General features: G+C 34.6%; 1 protein-coding gene across 1 annotated transcript in view; it reads left to right on the top strand.

Annotated features, from left to right (window-relative positions):
- Col11a1 (collagen type XI alpha 1 chain) overlaps nucleotides 1-20,690 on the top strand; it is a 186,192-nt gene that overhangs the window by 132,456 nt on the left and 33,046 nt on the right. Inside the window, exons 43-50 of the mRNA XM_021159058.2 lie at nucleotides 220-327; nucleotides 1,102-1,155; nucleotides 2,826-2,879; nucleotides 3,374-3,481; nucleotides 8,807-8,860; nucleotides 16,973-17,026; nucleotides 18,247-18,300; nucleotides 20,488-20,541. Coding sequence (XP_021014717.1) covers nucleotides 220-327; nucleotides 1,102-1,155; nucleotides 2,826-2,879; nucleotides 3,374-3,481; nucleotides 8,807-8,860; nucleotides 16,973-17,026; nucleotides 18,247-18,300; nucleotides 20,488-20,541 — 540 coding nt within the window. The remainder of the gene's footprint in view (nucleotides 1-219; nucleotides 328-1,101; nucleotides 1,156-2,825; nucleotides 2,880-3,373; nucleotides 3,482-8,806; nucleotides 8,861-16,972; nucleotides 17,027-18,246; nucleotides 18,301-20,487; nucleotides 20,542-20,690) is intronic.

Below are 20,690 nucleotides of genomic sequence, written 5' to 3'. Positions count from 1 at the left end.
CTGTTTGCTTGTTGCAGGTTGAAATTTGTTTCCCAGGAAGACTAAATAATTTCTTTCGAGATCTGTAGTTGTGAATATATGTGTATTTGTGTTTACACACTTGTGGGCATGCATGTGCATGTAAATTTAATATATATATATATGCATTATTTTTTAACTATGTACAACTTATATGTCTTTTTTTAGAGCAATTTAATGATATCTGTGTTTTCAATGCAGGGAGAAAAGGGTCCCCAGGGTCCTGCAGGTAGAGATGGGGTCCAAGGCCCTGTGGGTCTCCCAGGACCTGCTGGTCCTGCTGGCTCTCCTGGAGAAGATGGAGACAAGGTTGGTGTTATTGTTCCTGTTAGTGTAGCCTATCAAATAATATTAAATGTTTTCTCAGTAACTCTACAACTAATCGAAAATTAACTCTAATGTGGAAGATTTGTGGTCTTATATTTTTTAACCTCGATACCGTTTTATAAAAAGAAAACATAGAGTAGATATGTAAAATGTAATAAGAGAACAGTAGTTTTATGTTTAAAAAATATGTTTCTTTAAGAACTGTAATTTGGAAATAATTATTAGTCCATGTTTAGTCCTGATACTTTGCACCACAAGAATCAAAACAGTCTGTAGTTGCATAAATAATCTTTTTTAGCAACATATAAATAAATGTTCCCAACATTTTATACAAAATGTGGGATTTTATTGTTTCGACTTAGTTTTTAATTTTATTGTTATATATAAAATTGTGAAATAATATTCCTATCATCTTGCTAATTGGAAAACTGGGAGAAAAGAAAAAAGTGTATTTAATTACCATTTCCTTATAGGTATAGAGATCAATGTAATTCCACTGTCAATTTATGGTGGTGATATTCAGGGAAAAGTCAGTTTTTAAGCTTCATTCCTCAGTGTGATGCTGACTTGATCTTTCTATAAATTGATCAGTTACAGAGAAACAAAGAGTCAGAGAGAATATTTTCATTAAAACCATGTTTTTAAAATTCTAGCTGTAATTGTATTAAGGGTAAAAATGTTAGAGTTTAATGATAATGATGAAATTGCAGTATGGTAACTTGGAATTTAGCTTTAACATGCATCTTTTCAACACAGGGTGAAATTGGTGAACCAGGCCAAAAGGGCAGCAAAGGTGACAAAGGCGAAAATGTGAGTTCCTTACACTGTGGTGAGGGAGTATCATCCCTAATCCATTTACCTGGACATGTTACTATAGTAACATTTAGCTGAAGCACATCTTTGTCACGGTTGTTGTTTTACTGTGAATTTAAGTAGAAATAGCTTTAATATGCACCTGTTGATTTATCTAAAATAGTAACCAAGGAAACTTTTATCCTAATACAAATATAGAGTAAAAAGATTTGGGAGATGCCTTAGAAAGCAAGGACACTTGCTTCTTTAGCATGCAGACCGAAGTTGAGATATCTGATCGCATTTATGATGCAGGAGCAGCTGTAAGTTAGGCTAGGTTTGGGATCAGTAATGAGAGATCATTACTCAGTGAGGTAAATCAAAGAGTAATAGGACATCTTACTCTGTCCTTGTCCTATGCATATCTGAATAGAGCACAAATGCAACACATCCTGACATCTTACTTTGTCCTTCACATATTTATATGTATGTACAACACACATATAACAAACACACATACACACATATGTGAATGTGCAAAATAAATCAAATAAAAGATATTTATGTTTATATGCATATACATATACAATGGTTACAATTCTCTTATATTTACTGTAGTCTTAGTAAGACCACCTGTATTCGCAAAACTGAATTTTATTTCATTCTGTAATGACAAATATTGATTAAATTGTAGAATCACACAAATATATAGGTGGGAATTTTTTTTTTTTGAAATTTTGACGAGTTACACTTAAGAATCAAAGTCCATCATCAAAGGATGTCAGGGCAGGAACATAAGGCAGGTACTGGAAGAGGGAGCTGATGCAGAGGCACAGGAAGTGCAGCTTACTTACTCCTCCCAACTTGCTCCTCTTGCTTTATTACACCATCAGTAGCAGAGGCTCAGAGGTGGCACTCTCGTTCCCATGGGCTGATCCTTTGCCCATCAATCTCCTCTCAAGGAAATGTTCCACAGGCATGCACACAGCCCACTCATGTAGGGGAATTCTCTCAATTGTTTCCTTTGACAAATGGCTTTAGCTCCTGGAAAGTTGACAAAGGTGACTCTATTTATGGATTAGTTCATACAAGAAAAACCATGGAATGCTTATGTATGGATGGCTCATAATACCTATGAAATCAATAGCTCAAATAAATCTTAAGCACTGAAATACATAACACATGTGTATGCACAGAAATCCTTAATTTTCATATGTCAATATATTCTATGAACAGCATCTAAGAATCCTGTTGATAATTTAAGCAAAATTTTTCATGTGGTCCTGATATAAAATCACTACAGAAATCTAATTTAAAAATTTTTTAAAAATAAGTCTTGATAACGATTTATGTTAGTAGAAGATTGTATTCTTAGATATCTATAACATTCAGATGTGGAGTGTTTTCATGTTTTAATAAATACCAATTTAAGCTTGGATTACATAAACATGACATACATATGAAACTATATGTCTGTAGGAAATAAAATACTTGATAGTTGCTAAAGTAATTACAAAGCCATCTAAATAATATTGCTTTATTTCCAAAGGAATACAGAGATGCTTAATAAGTCTTGATCAGTCATTATATTTTTCTTTTGGAGTTTTTTGTTTGTTTGTTTTGTTTTTAATTTAGCTGATGTCTTTGAAGCCCTGCTTTTAAGATTTCTGACTTGTATGTCACTTCAGGGTCCTCCTGGTCCCCCGGGTCTTCAAGGACCTGTTGGTGCTCCTGGAATCGCTGTAAGTATTCTTACCTCTTTATTCTACAAACTTAGGTACTTTTAGTGCCTTGATTAAATGTATAAGCTGTTATTTTTATATATATATATATATATATATATATATATATATATATATATAGATGATGTTGTGTGTTAATAATTTTACTTGTATGCTAAACAGTGACCCAAAGTAAGTAGCTATAATTTTCATAATGATACCTTTTAAATAAGAAACAGAGGAACATCACTTAATATCCAATGAATTTGAACATTATTTGTCTACTGGACCATATTTACTTTAATTGGTAAGACCAAATAAATTCAATTAAACTCCAGAAACAAGGAATGCTTGTGAAGCAAAACAATGGCATATTTGCAGAAGACAATGGCAACTGAGTCTGTTCTGAAATTATTTGGTAGATTTGCTTTGAACACATTAGCAATGGCTTCATTTCTATAATAATGTATTATAGTGTATTCTCCAATATTGACCAGTATCTTGCTATTCTCTAGGGAGGTGATGGTGAGCCAGGTCCCCGAGGACAGCAGGGAATGTTTGGACAAAAAGGTGATGAGGGTGCACGAGGCTTCCCAGGACTTCCTGGACCCATAGGTCTTCAGGTAAGAAGCCTCTGCATGGTTTCCACTGACTTCTTACTCTAGATGTTCAGCGGCAGAGAAACAAAGTATCTGTGTGTGTGTGCTTGTGGTGGTGGTGTTTGTGTGTGTGTGTGTGTGTGTGTGTGTGTATGTGTGTGCATGTGAATGTGAGTGTGTGTGTGTGTGTATGTGTGTGTGTTTGTGTGTGTGTGTATGTGAGTGTGTGTGTGTGTGTATGTGTGTGTGTTTGTGTGTGTTTGTGTGTGTGTATGTGAGTGTGTGTGAGTGTGTGTGTTTGTGTGTGTGAGTGTGTGTGAGTGTGTGTGTGTGAGTGTGTGTGTGTTTGTGTGTGTATATGTGAGTGTGTGTGTGTATGTGAGTGTGTGTGTGTGAGTGTGTGTGTGTGTGTGTGTGTGTGTGAGAGAGAGAGAAAGAGAGAGAGAGAGAGATCATCACTACTGCTTTTTCATTAGGAATCACTCATCTTGAACATGTATTTGAAAATGCATTTATTTGGTTTCTGTTTCCGACACATGAGGCTATACCTCGATCACCATTTTGTTTTAAAAAGTCAACTCCAGTCTTGTGGCTCTGATAGTTAAAAAACAAAACAAAGCAAAAGGGACTAGTATTTCAGATGAATAACAAAATTTAAAAGAATTTGAAGTGGCAGACAAACTGCAGCAGTGTCTTAATAACAGACAAAATAAAAAGAAAATAGATCAACAAAAATAAAAAAGTAGTGATTTTATAGTTTCTGAAATATATTTTAAAAACAAATATTAATTTATTGTTCAATTAATATTTATTTTTAAATACATTTCACAAACTATGAGGAGGAGGATGACCCAATAGGAAGACCAGCAGTGTCAACTACCCTGGACCCCTGAGATCTCATAGACACTGAGCCACCAATCAGACAGCATACACTAGCTGATATGAGGCCCCTGACACATATACAGCAGAGGACTGCCTGGTCTGGCCTCAGTGACAGAGGAAGCACCTAACCCTGGAAAGACTTGGGGTCCCCAGGGATTGAGGAGGTCTGGTGGGGGTGGGAGGTAGGGTGAGGACATCCTCTGAGACAAGGGGAAATGAAATAAAGAACTGTGGAAGTTCAGAATTTCAGGGGGTAAGGACTGGATTTTGAAAAAAAAGTAATACAAAAATTGGATAAATAATAAAAAACCCAAAGCCAAATATTAAATTGTAAAACAGTAAAGAACACAAAGCTTTTATATGGATTTTATTATAAACTTCTTATACAGAACACTGCATGGTATCCAATTTATCTTCCCTGTTGGCTTTCCCTTTTCACTGGGTGATTGCTGGTTTCTGCAAACGTTCAAAGCACCTGCCTCTCTTCTTCCACTTGAGTGTGATGTACCTGCCTATTCCTTCTTTGAGTGCTGATAATAGCTTGGTTTAAATGACATTCATGTACTGTATGGATATTAATTTTGGCACACTAGTGATTCTTGCAAAAGTAGAAACATCTCAATCACAATACCTACAATCTTGTGCAGTTATAGAATGTTATATGAAAGTGGGATAAGTATATATGCAAATTTTTATTTTTACATATGAAATCAGATAAGTATTAATTTTAATATAAAATATCTCTGGATAAAATTGTACCAGTTACATTATGATACAATATCATAAGTTGTAATATAAGAATTATTGTAAAATAGACATTGAATGGCTAACTTGTCAAAATGATAAGAAAATTATTCTAAATGTATAGTAGGAAATCAGAAAATCTTTACTTTTTGTTTAATTCTTTCAAAGTTGTTAGGTAATTATAAATATAGATGTGAACACTGCTTATCAACATGTGTGAGATGTAATACATCCTTAAAAATAACAAGTAAGAATGAAAGTCAAAGTGCCAATACATTTGTAACTTTTAATTTCCTTTTCTTCCCCATTAATTTAACTGATCCTTCTTGATCCTTTAAAAATTGAACTTTTAAGCATAGACCTCATGGTTAAAGATTTTTGACTTATATTTTGTATTTGTAGAATCCATAACATAATTGATGAAATTATAATCAATGAAATATATAGAAATATATAATTAAAAATATTTTATGAGGTATCAAAAACCAATTTATATAGAAATTATAAAAATGCTAAATTTGCTCATAAATATTTTTTAAACAAAATTAAAAGCAGTTAATATAATTGGCTTGTTAAAGGCATCTTTATTATCTAATTGAGTACTTATGGATGACTAAATATTAGAAATTTTAGTAAATATATATAGCGAATATCAATCTCTAACACAAAGGAGTTTGGACTTGGAATTTATTATTCATCTGTATAAAAGATTTATATAGTTTGGAATACATGATATATTAAATATATGTTTACATATAATTATAGGTATATAACAAGTGTAGATTCTTGACCTGAATTCATCTTGTATTTATCACTTATGTGTCAAGTGATTTTTAAATTAAAAATATTAAAATAAATCTGCTTCATCCTCATATCAGAGAACAGTTAGGACATGTAAACATTGAAGAAGAGTAGGGTATAATTCACTCATTTTTCCTTTGCAACAAGAGAATCTCATTTGTTATGTCTCTATTAACTCTAATAAAAAGAACAATCTGCCTTAATTGGCTCAAAATACAGTCAAGCATAACATAAAATATTTCTTTTTTTAACCTACTCTGCTGAACTGATAGGAATGATCATATGTGTAAATAAAAGAGGCCATTTCAAATCATGCTTGTACTGTGAATAAAAGAAAAGCTATGTTTCAATATTGACTATAGTTCATCTAGATATGAACTCAAAACTTAAAAAAAAATACAAACCCCTGGGCAAAGAGAAAAATGCAATTATTTTGTTTAGTGTTTTAAGACTTAATTATGTTTAAGTTTAATGCACTCTAAAGAAAATGGTCTAAAGAGAAAAGTTTACTCCATCTGTGTTAAATTTCATATTTAAGTGCTTAAGTCTCACATTTGCTAATCTGGAAAGTTTCTGATGTTAGAGCGCTTGGATTTCAACTTTGGGTAGGGTGATGCCTTTAATTCTCAACCTGATTAGTTCTTCTTCTTCTTTTTTTTTTTTTAAATCTAATTAAAATTCTAGAAGCTGCCATCAGAAAATAGTAACGATTTGGGAAATGTATAAGCCGATATCTTAAATATCACGCTGACATTTGAGAAAGAAAAAAAAAAAGGACAAAATTGACATTAAAGCATCCTTTTGCAAAACAGAAGTGTGCCACATTGGAAATACTTACAAATATGTCCACTAGAACTATTACTTACCTGGGAGTCAGGTGCAATTAGTAGAACATAGAAACTGTTTCCTAGTCTAAGAACAGACCAGTGTCAGTTAACAGAATGAATTTATCAAAGGTCATCTTTGCAAATGAATAAGCACTGCTGGGTGAGCACCATTTCCACTCCTTACACTGGAACACTGTGGGAAGACAGTGCACAGATGCATTGCTGTGAGCTAAAATTGAATAACTTGCAGCTCTTACATTGATGTTCCAAACTAACAGTTTTATTAGAATAATAGCTTTTAGCACTGCTGCCATGTTTACTGATGTATTAGAACATCAACGAGAGGAGATGTCATGGTCCTGTGAAGGCTTGATGCCTCTGTGTAGGAAATGACAGGGCAGGGAGGTGAGAGGGGGTTTCGGGGAGCACCCTCTTAGAAGCAGGGATATGGGGGATAGGTTAGGGGCTGTGCAGAGGGGAGATCGGGAAAGGGGATGACAGTTGAAAAGTAAATAAAATATCAAATTAAAAAAGAATCCATATGAATGTTATAATCTCAAAATAAAAAATTAATTTTGTATAGTTTATAGAATGTATATAGTTAATTATATTATTAAAATCATTAAAAGTCAGCCACTTGTATGATTCCTACCCAATAAGAATCACAATATTTCCCATGCACATTCCCTAGTTAAGTTTCTGCTATGTGTGCTCATTTGTCAGTAATTGGTTTTACACATTTTGTTCTTCACTAGAGCATTAATATCCCATAAAATTTTGTAATAATTGAAGTTTTTGGATTTTTTTTTAGTATCATAGCAAATGTTGAATCTTTTTTATTGAGTAACTTTTTTGGTTAGTTTTTACTTAGGACTAGTTCACTTTTCATTTAACAAATAGTTTCTGAGACTCTAGGTTTTACTTGATAACCCCACTACTTACAGGAGATTTGAAAATCAATACCGAAGCAAAAAATATTGCTTCAAAGTATACTGTGAATTTCATTTTATGAAGAAAGAATTGAAAATATTGCTATGGCCAGAACGAGTAAATACACACAGATCTGTTTGGAGGATGTCAGGAGACGGAGTAGAAATGCAGTTTTCCTCATGGCGATGTAGGCAGGTTGAACTCCAGGGCCGTGTTTCTGTCTCTGCCTAAGTTTTCTCTAACATTGGGGTTCTAATGTCCATTGACTACACTGTTGTTATTACAAAAGAGAGATATTGGGGAAAAGAGAGACACGGAAAATATAATTGGTTTCATAGCTTGTGTGTTTTTAAAATTTGAAGCTGAGACTCAGAATGTACTTATGATCTTGGAAATATAGTGGAATATAATTTTGCCAAACTGTTACATAACTGAAAGTGTTACTTCATTAGGGCTTTTGAAAATGGCCTGTGATTGTATAAAATATAAAATATGAGTATGAATATGTAAGAAGTCTACTCCAGATCAAAACAGAATAAAGGGACAGCTGTTTGTGAGATCAAAATTTATATTTATTTATTTTTATAAAACTCAAAAATTTAAATTAATGTATATTGTAGAAAGAATGGATTGTACTTTTAAATATTGCCATAGATCCTATAGAATGTAAGAAAAAGTTAAATATAAGTAGTTTAATGTATGTTTGTTTCTGCAACTTAATTTCCCCATCTTTACTTAACTTTATATTTACTTACTGTTATAAATTAGCTAAAAGCATCTCTTTGTTTCTGTTTTTGTCTTTGTGATGAATCTGTGTATATGTGAGCAAAAATGAGCATGACTCTTGGTGCATGAGTGTAGGTTAGAGGTAGCTTTTGGTTTGGTCTTGCCTTTCATGGTTTGAGATGCTATCTAATGTTTGCTGTTGTGTTGTTACTGCTTTATAGGCCAACAAGCCACAAAGCATAGTCCTGTCTTTGCCTTCCATCTCTGTACAGATCTCAAGATTATAGATGTGTCTGATGTTACATAGGTCTCGAGGATGCAAACCCAGGTCCACACATATGTCAGCAAGCACTTTAACATCTTAGACATCCTCTCTCCATCCTTTAAATTTATCTTTTAAAAAATACATGGATAACTATTTTTAATTATGTTTTTGTAGGGGTTGCCGGGCCCACCAGGTGAAAAGGGTGAAAATGGAGACGTTGGACCCATGGTAGGTTTGTATTCTCCAGGGTTTCAGTGACACTGTGCCTGCCCACAGTACACATTTATTTATTTATTTTTATTTCTTTTCTTTTCTTTTTTCTTTTTTTGCTAAAGGGGTTTTATTTAGTTGATTAATCCATTCAGCAATATTTGAAGGTTTGTCTTATGCCATACCAAGCTCACGTCCATGACCTATTTCTTACTATCTTTTTAAAATTAATTTATTTTTTACACTCCATATTGCATCCTGCCTTCCCCCCCATCCACCCTCTGACTGCTGACATCCCTTACATCCTCCCCCTTGTCACCCCCTGTCTCCATGTCGATGCCCCATCCAGACCCCACCTGACCTCTAAACTCCCTGGGGCCTCCAGTCTCTTGAGGGTTAGGTGTATCATCTCTGAATGAACACAGACTCAGAAGTCCTCTCCTGTATGTGTGGTGGGGACCCTACATCAGCTGGTTATGCTGTTTGTTTGGTGGTCCAGTGTTAGAGAGATCTTGGGGGTCCAGATTAATTGAGACTGCTTGTCCTCCGACAAGATCGCCCTTCTCCTCGGCTTCTTTCAGCCTTCCCTAATTCAACAACAGGGTTCAGCTGCTTCTGTTCATTGGTTGGGTGCAAATAATCTGCATCTGACTCTTTCAGCTGATTGTTGGGTTTTCCAGAGTGCATTCTTGTAGGTTCTTTTTTGTGAGCACTCCACAGCCTCAGTAATAGTGTGAGGCCTTGGGACCTCTCTGAGCTGGATCCCTTTGAGCTGGGTCCCTTCCCAAGAAGGTCTCTGGAACTTCTTTTCCTCAGGCTCCTCTCTATTTCCATCCCTACAGTTCTTTCAGACAGGAACAGTTATGGGTCAGAGATGTGTCTGTGGGATGGCAACTCCATTGCTCACTTGATGCCCTGTCCTCCTGCTGGAAGTAGGCTCTATAAGTTCTCTCTCCCTTCTGTTGAGCATTTCATCTAAGGTCCCTCCATTTGATTCCTGAGAGTCTCTTACATCCCAGGTCTCTGGTGCATTCTTGAGGGTCATCCAAACCTCCTATTTTCTAAGGTTGCCTGTTTCCATTCTTTCTGTTGTCCCTCAGGGCTTCAGTCTTTTTTCCTCTCTTAATACCAAATCAGGTTCCTCTTTCTCCCCCCATCCCCCCGTTGTCATACACTTTTGCTCCCAGGTCCCTCCCTCACTCCTTCCCTACTTGTGATTGCTTTCTTCTCTCTTCCTAGTGGGACTGAGGTATCCTTACTTGGACACTTCAGCTTGTTGACCTTTTTGAGTTCCGTGGACTGTGTCTTGGGTTTTCTGGAAAAAAATTGGACTTATTAGTGAGTACATACTATGCATATCATTTTGGATCTGAGTTCCCTCACTCAGGATGGTATTTTCTAGTTCCATCCATTTAATTGCAAAAGTGAGGATGTCCTCATTCTTAATAGCTGAGTAGTATTCCATCGTGTAAATGAATCACATTTTCTGTATCTATTCTTCTGTCATGGGACATCAAGGTTGTTTCTAGCTTCTGGCTATCACAAATTAGGCTCCTATGAACACAGTGGTACACGTGCCCCAGTGTCATGGTAAAGCATCTTTTGGGCATATTGCCAAGAGTGGTATTGCTGGGTCTTTAGGTAAACCTATTTCCAATTTTCTGAGGAACTTCCAGATTGATTTCCAGAGTAGTTGTACCAGTTTCCAATTCCACCTCCAATACAGGGGTGTTCTTCTTTCTCTACATCCTCTCCAATATTTGTTGTCACCTGAGGTTTTGATCTTAGCCATTCTGATTGGTGAAAGATGGAATCTCAGGGTTGTTTTGATTTGCATTTCCCTGATCACTAAGGATTTTGAACATTTCTTTAGGTGCTTCTCAGCCACTCGAGATTCTTCAGTTGTGAATTATCGATTTAGTTCTATACCCCATTTTTTTATTGAATTGTTTGGGTTTTTTTGGTGATTAACTTCTTGAGTTCTTTATTTTGGATATTAGCCCTTTATCAGATGTGGGGTTAGTGAAGGTTTTTTTCCCAATCTGCAGGTTGCTGATTTGTCTTATTGACTATATCCTTTGCCTTGCAGAAGCTTTGCAGTTTCATGAGGTCACATTTATCAATTCTTGATCTTAGAGTTTGAGCCATTGGAATTCTGTTTAGGAACTCTCCCACTGTGACAATGAGTTCAAGGCTCTTTTCCACTTTCTCTTCTATTATATTGTATATTTGGTTTAATGTTGAGGTCCTTGATCCTCTTGGAATTGAGCTTTGTGCAAGGTGACAAATATGGGTCTATTTTCATTCTTCTACATACAGACAGTCAGTAAGACCAGCACCATTTATTGAAGATGCTTTCTCTTTTCCATTGTATATTTTTGGTGTCTTTGTTACAGATCAATTGACCATAAGTGTGTGGTTTTATTTCTGGGTCTTTAATTCTAATCCATTGATCAACATGTCTGTCTCTGTACCAGTACCATGCAGTTTTTTTTTTTTTATCACTATTGCTCTGTAGTAAAGCTTGAGGTCAGGGATGGTGATTGCCTCAGCTGTTCTTTTATTATTAAGAATTGTTTTCACTTTGCTGGTTTTGTTTGTTTGTTTCTTTGTTTTTTGTTGTTTTGTTTTGTTTTATTTTTGCCTTTTTAGATGAATTTGAGAATTGCTCTTTCCATGTCTTTGAAGAATTGTGTTGGAATTTTGATGGGGATTGCATTGAATCTATAGATTGCTTTGGTAGGATGGTCACTTTTACTATGTTAAATCTGCCAATCCATGAGCATGAGAGATATCTTCATTTTCTGAGATCTTATTTGATTTCTTACTTGAGAGACTTGACATTATTGCCATAGAGGTCTTTCACATATTTGGTTAGAGTTACTCCAAAGTATTTTATATTATTTGTGTCTATTGTAAAAGGAGTTGTTTCCCTAATTTCTTTATCAGACTGTTTATCCTTTGTATAATGGAAGGCTACCAATTTATTTGAGTTAATTTTATATCCAGCCACTTTGCTGAAGTTGTTTATCAGGTGGAGAAATTATCTGGTAGAATTGTTGGGGTCTTATGTATACTATCATGTCATCTACAAATAGTGATGCTTTCATTATTTTTCTTTACCAATTTGTATCCACTGATCTCTTTTTTTTTTTTTTTTTTTTTTGTCTTATTGTTCTAGCTAACACTTCGAGTACTATATTGAATAGATATGGGGAGAGTGGGAATTCTTGTGTTGTCCCAGATTCCAGTGGGATTGCTTTTTTCAAGATTCAAGTTGTCTCCATTTAATTTGATATTGGCTGTTGGTTTGTAGTAAATTGCTTTTTTTATGTTTAGGTATAGGCCTTGAATTCCTGATCCCTCCAATACTTTAATATGAAGGGCTGTTGTATTTTGTCAAATGCTTTTTCTGCATGTAAGGAGATGATCATGTAATTTTTTTTCAGTTTGTTTATATAGTGAATTAGGTTAATGAATTTTCATATATTAAAACAACCTTGCATCCCTGGTATGAAGCCTACTTGATCATGGTGAATGATGGTTTTGATGTGTTCTTAGATTCGGTTTACAAGAATTTTATTGAGTATTTTTGCATCGATATTCGTAAGTGAGCTTGGTCTGAAGTTCTCTTTTTTTGGTTGGGTTCTAGTATGCTTTAGGTATCAGAGTAATTGTGGCTTCATAGAATGAGTTAGGTAGCATTCCTTATGCTTCTATTTTAGGGAATAGTTTGAAGAAAATTGGTATCAGATCTTCTTTGATGGTCTGGTAGAATCTTATTGATTCAAAGAACCAGCTTCTGGTTTTGTTGATTCTTTGAATTGTTTGTTTGTTTGTTTATTTATTTGGTTTTTGTTTTGTTTCTATTTGGTTTATTTTGTCCCTGAGTTTGACTATTTCCTGCCTTCTATTCCTCTTGGGTGAGTTTGCTTATTTTTGTTCTAGAGCTCTCAGGCATGCTGTTAAGTTGTTAGTGTAAGATCTCTACAGTTTCTTTACCAGGACTCTTAGTGCTATGAACTTTCCTCTTAGCAGTGCTTTCATTGTGTCCCATAAGTTTGGGTATGAAGTGTCAATATTTTCATTAAATTCCAGGAAGTCTTTAATTTCTTTTTTTATTTCTTCCCTGACAAAGTTGTCATTGACTACAGAATTTTTCAGCTTCCTCATGTATGTGGGATTTCTGTAGTTTTTTGCTATTTTTGTTGACCCAGCCTTAGGCCCTGGTGATCTGATAGGATGCATGGTATTATTTCAATTTTCTTGTATCTGTTGAGGATTGTTTTGTGACCAATTATATGGTTGATTTTGGAAAAGGTACCATGAGGTGCTGATAAGGTGTATTCTTTTGTTTTAGGGAGAAATGTTCTGTGGGTATCTGTTAAATCCATTTGGTTTATAACCTCCCTTAGTTTACTATGTCTCTGATTAGTTTCTGTTTCAGTGACCTGTCCATTAGTGAGAGTGGGGTGTTGAAATCTCCCATTATTATTGTGTGTGGTTCAATTGTGTTTTGAGTTTTAGTAAAGTTTTTTTTATGAATTGGGGTGGTCTTGCATGTGGGTCATAGATGTTCAAATTTGAGACTTTCCCTTGTTGCCTTTTGCCCTTGATCAATATGAAGTGTCCTTCTTCATCACGCTTGATAACTTTTGGTTGAAAATCTATTTTATTGGATATTAAGATGGCAACTCCTGCTTGTTTTCTGGGACCATTTGCTTGGAAGACCTTTTTCCATCCTTTTAATTTGAGATAGTGCTTGTTTTTGTTATTGAGGTGTGTTTCTTGTATGCAGCAAAATGCTGGATCTTGTTTGCATATCCAGTCTGTTAGCTTATGTTTTTTATAGGTGAGTTGAAGCAATTAATAATTAGAGATATTAAAGAGAGATGACTGTTGGTTCCTGGTATGTTTGTTTTTGTAGGTGGCTTTATGTGCTTGTGGCTCTCAGCTTTTGACTTTGTTGTAAGATGCTTAATATCTTATCCATTCTTTGGTGCAGGTATTTTCCTTGTGTTGGAGTTTTCCATCAAGTATCCTATGTAGGGATATGTTCATAGATAGATACTGTTTGAATTTGGTTTTATCCTGGAATATTTTGGCTTCTCCACATATGTTGATTAAGAGTTTTGCTGGATATAGTAGCCTGGACTGGCATTTGTATTTTCTTAGAGTCTGCATTTCCACTGACCAGGCTCTTCTGGCTGTTGAGAAGTCTGGTGTAACTCTGATAGATCTACCTTTGTATGTTACTTGGCCTTTTTCCCTTGAAACTTTTAATATTCTTTCTTTGCTCTGTGCACTTAGTGTTTTGATAATTATGTGACAAGAAGATTTTCTTTTTTGATCCCTTTTTTTTTTTTTTTTTTTTTTTTTGGTGTTCTATAGGCTTCTTGCACCTTTATGTCCATCTCTTTCTTTAGGTTGGGGAAGTTTTCTTCTCTTATTTGTTGAAGACATTTTCAGATCTTTTGAGCTAGGAATCTTCTTTCTCCTCTATTCTGATTATTCTTAGATTTTGTCTTTTCATTGTGTGCTGAATTTCCTGGATGCTTTTGGTTAGGATTTTTTTTTTAATGTTTTGAAATTTTCTTGACAGTTGTGTCAATCTCTACCTATTGTATTCTTCACCTGAGATTCTCTTTTCTATATCTTGTATTCTGTTGGTAATATTTTCATCTGTAATTCCCGACCTCTTTCCTAGGTTTTCTATTTCCAGGTTTGCCTCCATTTGTGTTGTCTTTATTGTTTCTACTTCCACTTTTAAATCTTAGATCCTGTTTTTCAATTCCTTCACCTGTTTACCTGTGTTTTCCTATATTTCTTTCAGTGAGTTATTGATATCCTCTTTAAAGGACTCTATTATCTTCATGAGATAGGATTTTAGGACATATTCCTGATTTTCAGGTGTATTGATGTATTCAAGGCTTGCTGTGGTGGTAGAACTAGATTCTGATGATGCCCAAGTATTTTGGCTTCTGTTGCTTATGGTCTTGTGCTTGCCTTTCACCATCTGGATATCCCTGGTGTTTGTTGATCTGAGTGACTGTATGGAGTCTTCCATTTCTGTCCCTGTGTTGTTTCAGGTCTCCTAGTAGGTCTGTATACCTTGCTATATCCAACTTCCTGTGCAGCCTTCCAACTGGGGGCTCTTCAACTGGGGGCTCTTCACATGAGCAGAAAAGCTGCTGATCTGTTGTCCTGGCTGCAGTAGATCTCCTGAGAGGTCTTAAGACAACTGCTCTGAATGCACATTTCTTCATTACAATTTGATCCTTTTAACAAAACATTTTTAATATTGTGCTACTTTCCCTCTTTAATTCCAAACTTTGTATTATTGCTTCATCAAAAATAAGTAAATGTCAATACTATTTCAAATATATAAGTCATTTTGCTTCATAAACTTTAGAATAATATTGTATACATACATGACATTAAGTGGTGCACATATTTAATGAGTCCAAATAACTTATGTGATGCAGTGCCATATCAGTGTTTTGTGAGTCTTTTTCTTTGGATGCTGGTGTGGAATATGTAAAGAATATGTAGCATTCATGAATATATAGGATTTCTATAATTACTAACTATGGAAGGATATTAAAATTTATTATACTTTGTAATAAATTCTAGAATTATTGAGAAATATATTATTAACAAGAATATTATAACAAAATTTTGAATTTAATACTAGAATTCTTTACTTCATGACATCAACCTAATCTTTCAAGTATACATTTCAAGGAAATAATTTTTCAAAGTGTATGAAACTGGATGATATTGGATAAATATATTTATTAATTCCTATCCATCCAACATTGATGACAGTTTCAATTGACTTCACATTTTCACATTTTTATGTTTTACTGAAGGTTTTTATACACTGTATCCTGAACATGCTTTTCCCTTTCCTCCAGCTCCTCCCCACCCACTTACTTCAGGGTTTCTCCCACTCTTTTTAAAAAAGCAAACAAACAATAATAAAATGCAAAAAAAAAAAAAAAAAACCTTATAAGGTCCCACAAAAATCAGAAACTAAAATATACAAAGAAAAGACCAATAAGACAAAAAGAAAAGGATCACACAAATAAACCAAAATGAGGCAAAAAAAAAAATTACAAGAATGCATTTGCATTTGTTTTGTGTTGCCCAACTATGCCTGGGCATGGGGATTGTATTTTGAAGTTTTCATAGTTGTTATTTCTCTCTTATTCACCTTAATAGCAATACCCAGGTTTATTGTTGAGAAAACTTTAAAAATTATTCTTATCATCAGCAAATGTAACTGCAAGGAGTATACCGTACATATTACTGACTAGGCCATACTCCAGAACAGCAGAGGACACACTGGAGTTTTGTTCTTAGGTCTAGTGGTATGTATGGTTCCATGAGTTGCTCATGCATTCTCCTTGAGCATATGATAATGGTCACATTAGAAATGACTTCGATTTTTGTATAAGATTTAACGTATTTTTTTAATTGTAATGACTGGGTATTCACAACTGTCTATTTTCTTTAATATTACATCATATTGCTTGATTTATTTATTTCACTTTGAACAGTCTTAATTGCCACCAAGGTATAAGGGATATTACTCAGCAATTTAACAAATGTGTTTGTTGGGATAATTTCAGTATATATCCAGAACATAGATGGTTCATTTTGAAAACTGAATCCAATGATTACTTTCAATTTTCGATTGTCAAACCTAAGAATCCATACATACGATAGTGTACACACAAATTACAAACAGGGTCCTTTCATTCAATTTCCTAATTCTAAAACTGGTCCTGTACTGTTTTTGTTGTTGTTGTTGTTGTTTTTCTTCCAACTATATGTTTGTTTTATGATGTTGAATATTATTACAAAAAACATCACTATGCATATTGTGAATAATTTTTACTTCCTGGGTTGTTCTCCTGTTCATTTTTTCTGAGTGCTAATCTCCTGTCAGTGTGGAAAGGGTCATTTGCTAGTGTAATATTGTCTTCATCTAGCATGTTGATAACCCTGATATGCTCCCATGACTGTGACTTTATAAACACAAGCCTAACTTAGTTTTCTCAAAATTTAAAAATGTTAACTGCATCTGTATGTGATCACGTCAAACTTTGTTATTGTCTTTTCTAGGGTCCACCAGGTCCTCCTGGCCCACGAGGCCCTCAAGGTCCCAATGGAGCTGATGTAAGCACTGTGAACTATATGCTAGTTAATTCTGAAGGACACTCTGTGCCTGCTTTGTAGTCTGGAAAATGGGTTATAAGATCCAATGGAGATAATCACATCATGGTTTATTCTTAGAAGTGGACAAGAACTCAACACTTGTCCACTTGTGCTACTCCATTATAGAAAGAAACAAATGGCTTTTCCCATGATCATGTCACCACTAATATAAAATAGTTTCTCAGTTCACACTAAGTATATACTTACTGGTAAAAAATGTTATTTGTTTAATGATAAAACATGTTCAGAAGAGTATACTTACATCTGTGATATGATAAATATTCTGCAAACGATTATTGAAGTCTTCAGTTCAAGCATTTTCTCTGGTAATGATGTGAAAGGATGGTAGTTGGCTTTGAATGTACCAGTGTAAGCGTGTACTCTGAATACCTGTTACATATGCAAACGCATAAAAGCCTATCCATCAAGCTTCGCCTCATGCATTTTCAGTCTATAAAGCATTCAGGGAAATATGTGCATCTGTGAATCCTCTCATTGAAAGGAAACAGTTTTTCTTAGACCTTTAAAAAGGACATCTCTGTGAAAATGAGATCCAGCATTCTGAAGAAACATTATAGAATTTGGAAATGCAATAGTGTCCCCATGCCGGAAATACCTTCAATAGATTTGTAGGCCTGTGTGAGCTGCTTCTGACTTCCTGTCTTACAAGTGAAGCCACCTGTTCTCCACATTCTTTTGCATATGATTTTTTTTTATGCCTGCCTTTAATTTTATCAGATCAGAACTAATGAAAGAGATCAGTAGCTGGTAAACTGGAAAAGCATGTGTGGCTTCTATTACCTTGAAGATATTTATTGCTTAACAATTCATAAAGGGGTTGTTTCTCCCATGAATTAAGTCATCCTTAGATGGAATCATGCATTTGATTCAATATAAAAGCATACCACAAAACTCCTCATTTTTGTATGGGCACAGACATTGGAATTGTGGTTCATCTATTGAAAACATGAGAGAATCTACCTGAAGTTGGAAACAGATGTAATATAGTTAATTGCTTGTTGTTAGTAAATGTGGCAACTGAAGAAATTGTTACTTTTTTCAATCCTTCGACTTACTCAGAATCCCTGAACATAATGCTTTCTTGGAAAGCTCAAGACACATGTTTCTGGGGCTGAGCAGTTCATTAAAACTATAACTCTATTTCTTTTTCTACACTGCAGGGACCACAAGGACCCCCAGGCTCTATTGGTTCAGTTGGTGGTGTGGGAGACAAGGTAGGGACATGCTGGCCAAACCAGCTAGAATTAAAGAGCTTTGACATTGTGGGACGTATTTTGTAGGCTGCTAACATGAGTTTGGTGCTAAGTGTTGTACATATGTATACATATTCAGAATTATTTATTCTAGAACCTTCTCAGATTGAAATTAAGTGCTGCTTTTGTGTGTTTTGTATTGACGCCTGTGGCAGCCATGAATACCGGGTGTGGATTGTTTCCTGTTTCAGTGCTGTATCGGAATTATCATTATCTGCTTTTGTGGACTGGAAAGCTGAGGCTTGGTTAATTACAGTGATTTGGTGACTGTTTCTTCATTAGAAAGTGACAAAGCCAATCTCCATTTCAACCTCTGAATGTCTGAGGAGACTACAGTGTCTTTCATTAGTGACACTTGGGACTTAAAGCAGAGGAAATACTTCTCTCCAACTGAACTGGGGAAGAAAGGAGGCTTTCACATCAGAAAACAATTAATCACTGATTTTTGTCACCTTTTCATTGCTAACACTTCAGCCTGTCTCTGGCACTTTTCAAAGCAGTTGGCATGTGCCACAGCATCTGTGTTCAGAATAGCTCCTTTTTCTGGTAAACATTTCATCTTAAAAAATCTGGTCTTCCTTTTAAAAGAAAATGTTAGAATGATTCTTTGATTTTTTATTTATATATTCATTCTCACATCTTAATAGAATTTTAAAGAAATTTATCACTGATATTTGCTTCATTTCAGAATTTTTTTGCCAGTTTTGAAAGAACAAAAATGATTCATTCCATAAAAATATTATACAGGAAAAGTATGTAAAATATTTTAGCTGCGGTGTTTTTTATCCCAACCTTGACACATGATTATTTTATGCTTTAAATTCTTTCTTGACACATTTTACTTTATAGTTAAGTTCATTTGTTTTCATTAAATGAGTTACCTCTTCAAAAAGCAGTGTAATGAGATTAGACTGCTTTATATTGGTATTTACTTCTGCTTCACATTCTGTCTCTTGTATTTATAATTAACTGCATATGACTCACTATTCAAATAGCTCATTAACTACTTAATTAGAAACAAATTACACTTTCTAATTCTTCATGGGTAAAGAAGGCAATTTCTTTGACAATTGTTTTTAGGAGCTTTGTTCATAATCTCAAAGTTAAAGCTGTATGTTGAGACGGATGAAATTATCGGAAGAAAAAGCCTCATCACGTCTAATTGTTCTAGCATAAAATGCATGTCAAGCCAGCATCCAAGAGACCACTGTTGGAAAAATCCCTCAAGCTTTACCCCAAGCCTTCTTTTTTGAGAACATGTCCTAAGGGCTCTGAACCTGCCCACAGAGTTAGGAATATTCTGTAGTTTCACTCAACAATTCATTGCGCTTCACCTCTGTCCCAAAGATTGTTAATGCTAAGAGAAAGTTTTAAGCACTTTTTAATGTTTACACAACTTCTATGAAACTCATAAAATAGGCACCTTTTCCAAGATATTTGAAGTTTGTGGGAAGTCTCAAACCACTGTAATGAATGTAGTGTTTGTTAAAACAATTTCCTGGGACATTGTTCTTTTCACAAAATCATAACTGGATAGCATTCACAATATCTTCATTTAAATATAGATTACGTTTTTTTAAGTCATTCTTTATTGGTTATATGACTTGGAAAATTGTCATCTCAATTAAAGTGAGATCATAAAAGCTATCAAATTTATAATATTTAAACACTCAATTTCAGGAATTTTGATTACTTGCACTCTGTGCCTCCCACTGATTTCCACTAAGTTCCTTCCACAGGACCATCAATATAGGCCAACGTATTTTGTTATCAAGAGAGTGAATTTATACTTTAGTAAAAATCAACTTGTAATTTTGCATCAATGGTCCTGATTATAATATGGTTTTGATGCCACACAAATGCAAACTCTCGGAAAATGTTCCGATTTTTGTTATTGCTTGGTGGTGATATGGGTTCATGTGCTTGACTGAATCTATCAAAACCACATCAGAATTTAATTTGTTTCCTCACTTGAATTACTGAGATTAGTAATCCTAGTTCTCCTTCCTTTTGTTAGTGTTTCAATGTGTTTTTTGCCATACATAAATGTAGTGGTAGTCTAAAATAGGATTGCCATGATAAAGGTATTATTGCAGATAGAAAACACCATTTTTGTGTTTTAATCCTCATGTGATATTTTCTTTGTAGGGTGAACCTGGAGAAGCAGGGAACCCAGGGCCCCCTGGGGAAGCTGGCTCTGGTGTAAGTCTTTTAATACTAAAACCAATATTCGGCTTCATTAAACCTTTAGGAATTCTTTTTAGTGTGTTTGAACATTGAACTTGAATTGTAATACTATTTTTTACTCTCTCTTTCCACCCCAAAAAATATGAACATAACTCAAAGACAAT

This window comes from Mus caroli, unplaced genomic scaffold (genome assembly GCF_978045245.1).
Source record: "Mus caroli unplaced genomic scaffold, Mus_caroli_1 scaffold_3, whole genome shotgun sequence".
In the NCBI taxonomy this organism is placed as follows: domain Eukaryota; kingdom Metazoa; phylum Chordata; class Mammalia; order Rodentia; family Muridae; genus Mus; species Mus caroli.
The sequence above is the reverse complement of the archived record's forward strand: the minus strand, read 5'-3'. Positions and strand labels throughout refer to the sequence as shown.